General features: G+C 37.4%; 1 protein-coding gene across 3 annotated transcripts in view; it reads right to left on the bottom strand.

Moving 5' to 3' along the window:
• LOC148648882 (fibronectin-like) overlaps window positions 1-14151 on the bottom strand; it is a 61604-nt gene continuing 47453 nt past the window's right edge. For 2 of the 3 annotated variants that reach the window (XM_088607211.1, XM_088607213.1), the window contains 13 exons: window positions 13960-14047; window positions 13534-13710; window positions 11746-11835; window positions 11173-11361; window positions 9786-9875; window positions 8853-9047; window positions 8607-8731; window positions 7058-7196; window positions 6382-6534; window positions 2340-2465; window positions 1775-1881; window positions 1079-1189; window positions 1-774 (listed from right to left, as the gene is read on the bottom strand). In XM_088607211.1, coding sequence (XP_088463337.1) covers window positions 706-774; window positions 1079-1189; window positions 1775-1881; window positions 2340-2465; window positions 6382-6534; window positions 7058-7196; window positions 8607-8731; window positions 8853-9047; window positions 9786-9875; window positions 11173-11361; window positions 11746-11835; window positions 13534-13710; window positions 13960-14047 — 1659 coding nt within the window. In that variant the 3' untranslated portion in view covers window positions 1-705. The remainder of the gene's footprint in view (window positions 775-1078; window positions 1190-1774; window positions 1882-2339; window positions 2466-6381; window positions 6535-7057; window positions 7197-8606; window positions 8732-8852; window positions 9048-9785; window positions 9876-11172; window positions 11362-11745; window positions 11836-13533; window positions 13711-13959; window positions 14048-14151) is intronic. The other variant, XM_088607212.1, reaches the window with a different exon arrangement.

Genomic DNA, 14151 nt, shown 5'->3' with positions numbered 1-14151 from the left:
TGAGGTTCTTGTAAAACTTTACTAATAAGGGGTTTCTGTCCACAGAAGTAATGGCTTTGGCAACTACAATATAAAAATAATAAAAAAAATCTTGTTTACATCTTGGTGTGCACTTGTATCCCTCTTTTATCCAAGCAAAGTAAGATTACAGGATGAAAAAAAACACTTAAGAGAACTGTTAACTACTACATTAAAAACAGTCCTGCACCAGTAAAATGAAGAAACAGGTGCTGAAGGAGAAAAAGAACAAATTAAAACGAGTAATGACCCATTAAGATGCTTTGCATTTTATAAAATGGAACACTACAAACAGAATGTAAGGAAGTAAATGGGGTCCAGCATTTTAGAATTGTAACGGTAGATTTAACTACAGTCTTGGATGACACTGTTGGGGAGTTTTGTGTCCCTATCAGGAGGTTTTGGGAGTAGTGTGTATTTAAAAATCTAAAAGACCATAGGGCTATCGTGCTTTAGAGAATACTATATTGGTTTACAAATGCTATGCAGGGAATGCTTTTAAAGTGTCTTAAAAAGGAAAAAAAAATACTTTTCAAGTATTGAACACTTCATGATACTCTGAAAAGCTGTGATTTGGAATGGTAGCAGTGTTATGTTTAAATAAGGCACAGAGGTGTTATTACAGTTTTCAGATAAGAACTCAATGGCACCACTGGCTTTGGATGTAGTTCAAGAAGGCTTCTCTTCTTATTTTCCAGGAACATGTGCATCCGCAAGCAGCTCTGGCCTTGTGCACTCAATGGGACACTTGATGTGCTGCCGGGAAAAAAAAAACATTACTAAACTTTTGGAAAAAATGCAGAAAACTAAAACTTCAATCAAACGTTACATTTAGATTATTGGGGAAAAATGTCAATACAAACATGGAAAGCATTAGATTTTCAAAATGCTGAGTTCAAATCTTTGATGGGAGAAATGGCTTCCAGAGATTCTCAGAAAACAAGGGTTTAAATGGTTATTTCCAATTTAAAAATGAAAATAAAACATCTTGCGCTGTAGATCTTTAGTGATTTGTTAGCACTGGTGGGATACATGATATAGAAATAATAATTACACTTACAACTTTCCTCAGAGTGTTGTCCCTGTATCTGTCAGAAAAGTGCGTCTGTGTGGATGGTAGGGAGACATCTACTTCAGCAGAGGGCCTGCGACAGTTTTCACAACGCCATCCCTACAGGAAAAAAAATAGCACTTACTGTAAAACCCTATACGCAGTATTGACAAATTGTGCAAGGCACTGTAAATGGCTGTATACGTGCTTGGTGAAGTTTTGCTATTTCAGACCTGATCTGATGGTATTGCATTACATACAAAATTAAAAATGTGTGCATTTAACTTCTCTGAATACCTGAAGAATATTTACATTAAATATCTGCAAAAAGAAAAAACTACATAAGCATTCGGATTCATAAAGAAAAACCTTGCAAGAGAAGCCACTGCATTACCTCCAACTATATATCCGGGAGCACGTATATAAAGCATTACCAAAAGTATTCATATCCTTTTTATGTTAGCCCATTTTGTGAAATTAGAAAATGATACATAAATATTTCTAAAACCTTAATTTTATTACCAATTTGAATGAATAAACAAAAGCCTTAAGGGTAAGCTATTACAGTAAATATGAAATATGTTGTTTGCATAAGTATGTGGACTTGTGAACTCAAATTATTGGTACAAGCAAATGATTGAAAAACCTAATAAACAATGCCCAAATACCAGTTTCACTATACTAAGTGCAGAGGAACAAATTTACCTGCTGTCCACCAAAGCATGTGCAGGTGCAGATAGCTCCAAGATATTCCTTCTGCCACTGCTGTCCAACCTGGTACATTTTACCTTCATCATAGCAGGTGGCTTCATCTTTGCAAATATATAAAATTCAAAACACATACAACATTAGAGGGAGGAAACTTTAGAAAATCTAAAATTTTTGCCCCGGTGACTTTGTCTACTTGTCTAAATGTATTAAAAATCCATAAAAAACAAGTAAAAATTGAACATTAACTTAACCCCCCTACCAAGTCTATAGGGTCTCCTACTAGAATTTCTCCTTGAAACAGTTCAGAAAAAAGGTGCATAAAACAGGCTTTGAAAACCACCCTGTTGGTGCCATTAAGCAAAAAGTACAATTTACAGGCATCTAACAACCAAAACATAATACATTTGTTGAATTGGACAGTTTTTTAAAATGCTTACCTAGTAACGTTGAGATTTTAACTTTAAAACTAACAGCAAAGAAGCTAGATTTCCCAATCAAATAGGACACAAAATATAATGCCAAGTTAAGGTTACATTTTTAGTAATTACATAACACTTACGAGGCTCACACTTGAACTCTCCTTTGCCATTACCCAAGCATGTACAGCTCATCATATGACCATTCTCTGTCTGGCGGTTCCATTTCTCACCAATTCGATAGTTGTTCCCATTGTCATGGCACCACTCTAAAAAAATAAAAAAATAGCACATTCCAATACCTACTTCAGATTTCTATGCATACTTAGTATTGAAGAGATAAGGGAGACACCTGGGTATTGAGATATTTTTTTGTTTTTGTATTTCTGCAAACTATGAAGTCTAGTGGTTTGAAGTTTGCTTTGTGCAAAGATACTGCCTGTCCTTGGTCAGTAAGATAATGGGCATGTATTTGGTAAGCTGGGTATATGCCCAGAACATGAAAAGAACATGAAAAGTCTGCAACTTAGATATAATTAATAATATTGGCATGTATTGCTATCTTATCTGTTTAGAATGTGTCGTAGTAACTTGGTTGCTCAGTATAAAAGAGCATCTTTAGCTACTTTTTTTTTTTTTTAAGTCTGGTGGTTGCAAGCCGGACTTTCATACAGTATGCACTTCAAAGGAAAATACATTTTCACTGTCAGATTCTAGCCAACATCTATCATACACCTTAATTCTGTAATTGAATTACAATATGCAAAGATTTCTACACAAAGATTTCTACCAGGACATCTAAACTGATATTCAAAAGAAAATCAGAACTATGCATGTACAGTTTTGGAAAACGTTAGTGGAATTTTTATAAACTGACTACCACAGTCGTCTTGAATGACGCAAGTTGCTGGAAAATTGCATAAGCATTAAATCATTAATTCTCTAAGACTTTGTACAATACAAGATTTTGTCTTGGTGTTTGTGGTATGGAATAACTTTATTTGCAAATTCAACTTGTTTAACTGTAAGAGAATCCAAGTCATTGACATAGATCAGGAAGTCCAAAAGGTCAAAAGCAGACCCCTGCAGTACACCACCGCTCACATGACTATTAGGGATGATGTTCCTTTATATGATACATTGTTTTCCCTTTTCCAGTCCACATGCATACATACCTAGAAGAACCCTGGGATTTAATTTTAGAATAAGTTTAAATCGAAAGCTTTCAGGAATATAAATATTGTGGATATACAGTGCAATCCATAAGTATTTGGACAGTGACAATTTTTGCTGTTTTCGCTCTGTAGTCCAGCACATTGGATTTGAAATTAAACAATGGTTACAACGTTAACACGAGGGTATTTACATCTATATTGGGAGGACCACATAGGAATCGCGGCCCTTTTTATACATAGTCCTCCCATTTTAGGGGACCAAAAGTAATTAGACAATTGGCTGCTCAGTTGTTTCTTGGCCAGCTGTATGTTGTTGCATCATTAGTTCATGCACAAGAGAGCTAACAAAAGGTCTAGAGTCGATTCTAGAAGTGGTATTTGCATCTGGAGTCTGTTGCTGTTGTCTCTCAACATGAGGACCAAAGAAGTATTAATGCCATTAAAGCGGGCCACCATAAGGCTGAAAAATCAGAATAAATCAGAGAAATAGCCAAAACATTAGGTGTGTCAACATCAACTGTTTAGTACATTAAGAAGCCAGAACACACAGGTGAGCTTAGCAATTGCAAACGACCTGGTATACCATGGAAGACCACAGTAGTGGATGACCGAAGAATACTTTCAATCGTGAAGCAAAACCCCTTTTCAACTATTGAACAGATCATGAACGCTCTCCAGGGTGTAGGCATAGATGTGTCAAAGACTACCATAAAGAGAAGATTAAACCAGCATAATCTCAGAGGGTTCACCACAAGATGCAAACCACTAATAAAATGGCCAGGTTACAGTTTGCTAAAAAGTACATAAAAAAGCAGAGTTCTGGGACAAAGGCTTATGGACAGATGAGACAAAGATTAACCTGTACCAGAGTGATGGAACAAGAAGAGTATGGAGAAAAAAAATGGAACTGCTAATGATCCAAAGCATACCACCTCATCTGTGAAACACGGCAAAGGAAGAGTGTCATGGCTTGGGCATGTATGGCTGCCAGTGGAACTGGCTCACTTGTCTTTATTGATGATGTGACTGCAGATGGCAGCAGCAGGATGAATTCTGAAGTTTACAGAAGCATATCTGCTCTGATCCAAATGCTTCATTGGATGGCAATTCACCCTGTAGCAGGACAATGACCCTAAGCATACTGCTAAAGCAACGATGGGAATTTTTCTGGGGCAAAAAGTGGAATGTTTTTAACTGGCCAAGTCAATCACCCACCCTGAATTCCATTGAGCATGCATTTCACTTACTGAAGACAAGACTGAAAGCAAAAGCCCCCCAAAACAAGCATGAACTGAAAATAGCTGAATTACAGACCTGGCAGAGCATCACCAGGAAAGATACCAAACATCTGGTGATGCAATGGGTTGCAGACTTCAGGCAGTCATCAATTGCAAAGGATTTGCAAACATGCCACATTTTATTTAAGATTATGTTAATGTCTCCAGTTACTTTTGGTCCCATGGGGGGACTATTTAGAAAAAGGGCTGTGATTCCTAAATGGTTCACCCAGTACAGAATAAAATACCCTCAAATTAAAGCTGACATTCTGCACTTTAACCTCATAGTCATTGTTTTATTTCAAATCCAATGTGCTGAAGTACAGAGCCAAAACAGCAAAAATTGTGTCACTGTCCAAATACTTACAGACTGCACTGTAGTTATATCTCATTACACACATTTCTAATTTTTAGGGCGAGACCATATGCACTCTCAAAAGCAAGAGCTAGTAAAATTGGAGCCCTATAGCTGCCCCCTTATTTTATCAGTTGAGACAGCCACAACGGCCATGGTCCAAATAGCCAGATTCAGAAATCCTCAGAAATGACAGCACTAGAAGGATCCATGGAAGGCTGAATTCTTAGGATGTCAGCAACCCAACCCATTTTTAAAGTGGCAGAGGAAAGGAGGTATAGTATAAAGATGATTTCACATCCTCTGATGAAGAAATGGCACTTTGAATGAGTTCCCACCTTTCATAGGCCAGACTGGAGTTTCTTAGATGAATAAAAAAAAAACAGCTGGTAATTTGAGCTCTGTACAAGACCAATCTTAATATTCAATGCCAGAAGAACCCCAAATGACCCACAAAACAAACCCCCCTTGTGGTTAAAATATTTGTGCATACATCTTACAATTGATTTTTTTTTGTTTCCTTGGGATTTAATATGGCACCAGTCAAATTCTGGTATTCTGTCCATTCTTTTAAACTAGATAATAAAATCAATTTTAACCTGCTGTTATAGCATTGTCTAAATTAAAACAAATTGAGATTCCCTATAAAACATGTAGGGCCATGACTATAGGGCCATCCTCACACCAGATGTGAGGATGAAGTCCATACTTCAGAAATCAGGAAACCTGCTCAGAATTGCATCCTAAAGCAAATTGTAGAAACCCTTAGGTTTTGTCACTTGATAAAGAAAAAGTGAGCAAACTAGGCATGATGCAGTGATGTAATTCCAGAAATGATTCTAAAAGTATAATGGGTTTCCTCATCTACTAAATTTACTTAAAACTGATCAAATTTACCACTTTTCAGTCTTCAAAATGCTACTCTAACTCAAGTGTAAATAGCAAAACGTCTAATATAATAGAAGGTTGGGGAAAAATTTTCAGAACACTGAATTTTGACACACCTGCTATATGACATAAATGCATATCAATTCTTAAATTAGACAAAATGCATGAAAAACCTGAAGTTAGGTAAAACTTGTCCATGACCGGTAAAAGAAATCAAGAAGACTGAATTTGCATAAAATACTCAAAACCTTTTCACAGCACACTGCTTTAATAATTAGGGCATATTTTCCTGCTTCCTAAAAACCATGAATACACTCAACTACACTCAAATTTAAAAATTGTGATCTATTATGTGGTTTGCTTTCCACCGGAACTCAGTTTCATACTCTTTACAATTACAATCGGAAATTAAACCTATAACCTTAGCACAGTTGTGTTCACTTAACATAAGTTACCAGCATATCAAGGGAAAAAAGGGATGATTACTCACTGGATGAGTCACACCTGAAATGGCCACTGCCAAAGCCTAAGCAAGTACACCACAGCTTAAAACCAGTTTCAGACATGCGCTCCCACTCAGCTCCAACTTCATGGTATGTTGCGGTGAAAGTATCATAGCACATATCTTTTGTAGGAACCCCTTCTGAAATTGCAAGAGAAGAAAATTTGTTAAACACTAAGGTGCTTTAATTGCATGAACTGACTTCAATGAAAAGCGTGGCATTATGTGGGGCTGTGTTCAGTGTGGAGGCTGAGCCTCCAAGGGGAGAATCATTCCAGCGTCAGAATTGTGATGTGAGCGTAAGGCTGTCTGCTAACCTCACACCTTAGACGGGGCGTTAACTTTACGGGACTCACCAGAGCTCCTCCCACTCCCGCATTATTACATAAGACGTCAATCAAATTTTGCGTTACATCAACCTAAAACATAACACTGAGTTTCTCCCAACTTGCATTAACTTCATCTTGCAAAAGTTGTCCCCTTCCACTATTAGAAAAAATACCATTTAAAAATGTTTTGCCAATTAGAAAAACAATGTACAATATCACTCATTCTTCAGTAAACCCTGCAATGTAAGCATCTCCAAATATACCTTTTTTAAGTAGGAAATAGGAACTCAATCCACTTCTGCATTGAAGATTATCGACAAGAAACTAATCCTTACCAGCATTTCCTACTGTAATGATTTCCTCCAAAACCTTATGCTTCAGCCCTCCTTTCAGGGCCTCAACAATGACGTTATATGAAGCTCCAGATGTGAGGCCATTAAGGGTTGCACTAGTGGAAGTTCCTGGCACACGAAACTATTAACAAAAAAAATAACCATTTGATTTTAAAATGCTGAAATCTCTTAAGATGGTATTTCTCTGTAAAGCATAAAATTGATTAAAACTGCACAAAGAAGGATAGTTTTGTTCAGTTTTAGTGTTAACATTTCCCTTCTCTTTACAGTAAGCCCCATCTGGTTCCTGCAGAGGGGCAGGCTTCTTACAAGCTCAGTTGAGAAATCTGAACGGCTTCCCAGTGACTCCCAGTCAGTTGGCAAGATTTCAGGACATGCTGTAATTTCCTGTCTCTTCCGGCTAAAGGTCAGCAAGCCAAATACATTCTCATGGAAATCAGAACAAACCTCAAACATGATACAACTAACATTCTTACTGGCACAGTACCTAAAATAAGAATGATCCAAGTTGTCTAAATGACGCATATGGACTGAAAAGGGAGGTAAGGGTTGTAATTGTAATTCTGGAGATCTACAGATTTTTATTTACTTTTATTTTATAATGTAATTTATTTTTATTGATCAGATTAGTGCAACTCTACCAGAATTTTAAATTGATAACTAATGCACCACATCTGAAGGATCTCCAAGCCACCTTTCTGTGAAACCTACTTTGGAAAAACAATTCAGCATTACAATGCAAGCATACTTGTAACCAAAGGTTCCAAAAGTTCTATGACAAATTTATATTCCTGTTCAGATTAAAGATATCTAACATCTGCAGTCCTCTCTATAAAAACCAGAGACATGGTTAAAGTGATAGTGAGAAACCAAATGAGCCAGAGCAAACCCACAGAGGAAAGCAGCTTAAGAGAGCTGACAAGAGGAGATCAGAAGGAACAAAAGTCTAAGGAAGCCTTCTGCTGAAGCAGAAGAACTGAAACCAAGGGTTTTCTCTAGTTTTGGTGTCAGTGATGAAAAAACTGCCATGCTAATTCTTGCTTAAGGATGTACTCTTGGCATTGCTTTTCTATTCAGCCAGCAAACAAAACAAAAACATTCTGATGCCCCTCATTCCCATAAGTCTCCATAACCAAAAGAGTTTCTTCTGCTTTCATGCCATCACTTACTAGCATGCATTTAACCTGATTGATCAATATCACAGTAATGTTCTAGCTAAAACAGATAAACATTGGCTACCAAAATACATTTAGAATTACCTATTACATCAGTGGACACATATGGCCACTGATGTAATATGTAATATGTAATATGGCTGGGCTGTAGCAATCAATGCTGTCAAGCCACAGCAGCCAGGAAGTGGTAAGAGCATTTGCTCTTACCCACTGATGTTGCTAAATCAGTCACACTGTAATATTAATTCCCATCTTCAAGTCTGTTTCAAAGACATTTAAGTAGTACAGGTCTTCTTTTATAGCCAAATGTAGTTTGTGTGACAGTCTCAAACTTTAAATGGTTTCATGAACCTTACCTGGAACACCTGCTCATTGGGGGCCAAAGGGTGGCAAGAAATTAGGTATTCAGAGGTTTGCTGCAGAGGATTCCAAGAAATAGTAGTCTGTGACTGGGCCTCCTGGGTGGTATCCGTCTCATTGTCTAGAATATGAAATGGAGAGCCATGTACAGGAGGTTCATTTAACACAGGGCGACTGAATACCTATCCCCTATTTGCCCTGTGAAGGAAAATATTGTATGGGCCCAGTGCTATGGGACCCACCTTGATCATGATGCCCAGAGTTTCCCAGACTCTGGTTCTCAATGTATACGTGCTGGCCCTGCTGTCCTAGCCCATGCCCATTGGTACCCACAAGCTGGATGCCATTGTCGTCATCAAACCTGATGGGAATCACCTCTGGAACATCCAGGATATCAGGCACTGGTCGCTGGGGATTTGGCAGCTGAGGTTCATGTTCTAGCAGAGAGATGGGTGTTAGAAGCAAGCATGTCGGGATCTATGGTTAGCTGCTACAGCAAGTATGTTGGAAATAAACAGTATATTATTGCCATATTTATAGCATATGCATTGCATTGCATATAGCATTGTTTATGCAAGCAAAAGAGCAATTATATAGCTACAGCAAAAGCCTTCTTATCTCTTTTGCCATCCAACTAATTACTTGAAAATAATTTAAATTAAACCACCAACTTAGGCAGTTATCCAAAAATATCCTGTGGTTCTCACTTCATGAATCAATGTAACACAAAATAGCAGCCTGGGAAACCCCGTAGTGTATGATTTAACAAAGGAAGAATTCATCCTTCTTCCCATGAACTAGCAATATTTGATATTTTTATATGGTCTACCACTCAACTCCATGCATAAGCAGTCATAGTAAAGCAGTAAAGATTTCAGCTGCATCTTCTGTAAACTTTCTTTCTGAAGAACCTGTAGTAAAAAAACCTCTTGCATCGAACAGTTCTACTTAAAGGTATCTTCAATTTCTATGTATTTCATGGCTCTAGTTATCACTGAAAACCCCAACTTATATATTTAACCATGAAACTATACATTCAGCAGGTTCTTTCTTTTGGTATTTATAGAACAAACAATGGAATCTGAAAAATTCCAAACAAGCTTTATACTATAAAATGGTTCATGAAAACTAACACCAGAAGAGTTTGTGGAATTATTTATATTATTTCTACTCACGTGTTCGGGCAATCCCAACAAGTGGAGCACTTCTCAAAGCATTCTGTAAAGCAATGATCTTGATGATGTACTCTGTGCCTGGTCTCAGACCTAATGAAAGCAGAAAAAAAATTAAGAACATCTAGGAACAAAAAATATTCCATGTTTGAGGGTTAGCTAAAATGTTTGTACTTCCCACCTAAGTTTTCCTATTCTGTATTTTCAATTCAATGGGTATTGTCTTAAGTGTTTAAGTAGCCATCATAAATCCTCGAGATGGTCAGAACTGTCAAACATCCAAAGGAGTAAAATCAAAAGAGTGCTACCTAAATGCTGACTTTGACTAAGTATTTTTATACTATAACTGACTTAATTCAACATGTAACAGGACAATTTCTAGTCTTTAAGCCAGCTTTTATGGAGATGAGAAATACATTACAGTTGTACAGTTGTCAACAGTAAGCATAAACTCTTTCATCAGACTGCATAATTCTTCCATAATAAATGACAATTTTTTTTTTTATCCAACGAACACTGGAAGAGAACTGTATCTTTCATGAAAGGGTGCATAATCTTATTTGTGGAAATTTTGACTTCTTATATTGTGGAATTCACAGGCTGCAATCTCTCCTTAATGGTTTATGATGCATTGTTTAGAACAGGTAAATCACTTCATATTTGTTTATTAACCTCTGTTTTAAGAGTATGTAGTCCTTGGAAGAATCCTTTTGTTTATCAAGACATTAGCACATCAGCACAAACTCTGGAAATAATTCTGATTTTTTTCTATCTCTGTAGAAGTGACGACTGATAAGCCTGACTTATCTGATCTTACCTTTTTCTATTTTATCTGTAAATGCTTTTATATAGCTTTATCTGTCGAGTGTATTGGTGTTCCTTGTAATACATCTCTTGTTAAGCCTGCTGTTTGGTCATTACTCGAGGCACCAAGCTGTGCTCAAGAACAAATTACATGCAGCAATATACTTGGATTTTCTTAATTTGGGAGGTAAAATGATCAATAATTTTGTATCACTTGTTTGCACAACAATCCAATTTCAAGACAGTTCTTTATTTTTTATATACATCATACTTGAAATTGAAGGTCCCCATTTTTATAACTGTAGTCTTTTTGAGCACTCCTAGTTTGAAATATCACATTGATAAAAGCACTATCCAATCAATCCCAAAGGTTTTTATATTTTAATGTAAACAAATCTCCATCATAGTTTTAAATATTTGGGATTCTACCCCCTGCCTCACTGGTAAATACCCTAAAGAAAGGTTTCTTCCAGAGTATACCACTGTAGTTTGCAGAAGAAATAGTTCAGTACTAGAAGAGTTACCCATATGGATGAGCAACAGTAGCGAACATGTAAACAGAAGATTCCAAATTCTGCCTAAGTACCAGATATTGTAGCTTGACTGATGCCAGCATGGGGCTGTGGAGTGATTTCCTTGCGGCTTCCACCAGCCTCTTCATAGGTGATGAAGTAGCCAGTCACCCTGGCACGTGGGGGCTCCCAAGTGAAGGAAATGGAGCTTGGAGTGATGGAGATGAACCTGATATTTGATGGAGACTCAACTGCTGGCTTATCTAAAAAAAGAAAAGAAAACTTTTACAATCCTATTAATGTAATAAACTCTTGCTCTCCAGAAAATATCCCTGACTTCTGGATTAACTATATGTAACTTTTAAAAATCTGAATTATGCCTAGTATTCAGTCCAAATGGCATACTTTTTGGATGCTAGCTTTTATATATTTCTCTTTAAAGAATAAACTTAATAGCATACAAACAAATACAAAACGTATAAAAAACAAAAACACAAAACTATTTTCTTGCTCTTCCAAGAGACATTATGTTTTGAAGCAATGTGACAACAGACTATTAACAAAAAAGATGTTTCAATGGTAAATAAAAGTCCCTTTGAATTGCATAATATTAAACAATCTTTGTCCTTTGTTAGAAGAATACTTACTTGTGGTGGCAGTCAAAGTGAATGGAGCACTGCGAGCTTCACCGTTCATGGCATAAATGTGAATGGTGTACATAGTGCCTGGCTGGAGGCCTGAAAATTTTAAAGATGCATCTTAATCTCTCATGTCCAAACATTCATATTGTAGTTTGTCTACTTTGTGTCCTTTCCTATAAAAATAATCTTTCATAAATAATGGTGCTGCTGTCTTCTTGGGTGAAAAAGCATTTAGGGACCATCAAGCTCTCAAGAGTAGTCGTTTTCCCAATTAAACAAAAAGATAAGTTTCCCATCTTGTTGAACACATTCAATTGCTTACTTTCTCTCCAGAAGATGTTATGCTGAAAACCAAATATGATTTTGATCTGGTGTGAAAGACTTTCTACTGTTTAGGTGTCTGGGGAGCATGGATACAAATTATTTAAAAAAAAAACTTGATGTTGGAATGTATGTGGTGCTTAAGTGTTTGCATTTGCAAATGGGTGTAGTAGAACATTAGTGTGCATATGGTTATGATTTAGAATCATCTTTAAATAAGTTGAAGGAGGCTCCTGGCAAGAGGCACACAGTTAAGGTATTTTAAATGTAAGATCTGGTAAGACTTGCCTCCTAGCACAGCTTCTTTTATAGGGGAAAGGTTTTTAGTTATGTTTTGCTAGGGCAACAGGTGTGTGTGGGAAGAAGCACAGTGGCTGTACTGGAAGTATCTAGCCATGACCCAGCAGGCACTTTCTAAAAAAACATGGTTTTGGAAGGGAAGACCAGGAGGGGTGGCCCACTGTCAATTTTCCCCAGAGGTTTACTATGAAGTTAAAATTGAGATGGAGCTCTCAGGTAGAAATGGTGTCTGTTGTCAAAGGTTAAGCAGAGGAATTCACTTTAAATATAAGTGGACTAGAGCAATGAAGACAGTCAGGACCTTAGTTGTACATCTCATCTGAAGGAAAGCACTTTTTGTTTTACAGTATAGTGTCCCCATCACTATGCTGGGGCATTAGGACCCACAAAGACCACAGGGCGATTCCCCCTGCTGGTCCCACTTATACCTCTTCCAATAGCAACCTTAGCTTTCCCAGGAGGTCTCCCATCCAGGTACTGGCTAGGCTTAGTCGGTTGCCAGTTGTGAGTTGCAGGGCGACATACCTGGTGCAATCTATAATTAAGTACAAGGGACTAAAGGCAGTTATCCATATACTGTTCAACTAACACTGGAGAGAGTCTGGATATCAGGGCTCCTAGAACCCTTGGATGGCCATAAAAGGGAGAATGCAGCTGTGTGCTCTGCTTATTGTAATAAAGTCAGCTGTAAGGCATTCTTGTAATTTCCTAGTTAAAAGAGAAGCAGCACATGAGGAACCCTGCAGTGTAAGTCCTCAGGTTAATAGTGGCCCAAAAATACTCCTGGAAATCACTTGCCTAGAGAAAAGAAGTTACTGAGTTTTCCCTGGGAGAGGAAAATATGGTTATCTATTCTGGAGAAGATTAAACTGATAACCTGTGTTCTTTTTACTTGGCTATCATGACAGAGAAAACTTCCACAAGGACCAGCTGAAGCTCATAGTATCAGCTAAGGATGCATGTCTAGTCCTGGAGTTAGTGAGGCTTTGGTCGAGTCTATTTTAGGTTACAGTCTAATGAACCAGTGAAACCCCTGGACCATAAAAGAAAAACCCTGCAGCAGATCAACTAAAACACAACACTTAAAAGGGAAACTGCAAGCTGCAGGCTGTAAGGGACAGGTCGAAGATTAATATGGTGCTCATGCTGACAAGTGAAGACCCTGTGGCCTACCTGTAATGGTGTAGGTCCTGGCATCTGGGCGGACAGAGTTCTGAATAGGGGTCTGGCTTCCAGCTGGAGTAGCTTCAATATAGAAACCACTAATGGTTTCTGTTTTAGAACGCCAAGTGAGAGTGATGGAGGAATCTGACAAATCTGAAATCCTAACACGCCGAGGTGGACTTATATCTGTATAAACAAAAGGTCAGAATTATAGACTTCTTAGCCACACAAGTCTGAACTGTCACTTTAAACACACTAATATAAGACATGAACAGAGGTGAATAGTATTGTGTTTGAAGTTATTGTATAGACACTGGAAACATCACTTATTTTAATTCACAGGCTTAAAATTTACAATCTCAAATTAATTATATTTATATTAACTCGATTAAATTATATTTTAATTGCTGAAACTATTTTAGGAACACTGCTCACTGTCCAGTGTGATAACTTCTCCACGAGCAGGTCGGCTTGTCAGAGAGCTCTTCAGGGCATAGACATTTACTTCATATTTAGTAGCAACCTGGAAAACATTCAAAAATGGAATTCAGAATCCCAAACAAACACTTTGGGTTAAGTATGAACTTGATATACTGTTAATCTAAATGTTTCACATTTCCACTATTC

Source organism: Lepisosteus platostomus, chromosome 14, assembly GCF_059453375.1.
Source record: "Lepisosteus platostomus isolate fLepPlt1 chromosome 14, fLepPlt1.hap1, whole genome shotgun sequence".
NCBI lineage: Eukaryota > Metazoa > Chordata > Actinopteri > Semionotiformes > Lepisosteidae > Lepisosteus > Lepisosteus platostomus.
The sequence above is the reverse complement of the archived record's forward strand: the minus strand, read 5'-3'. Positions and strand labels throughout refer to the sequence as shown.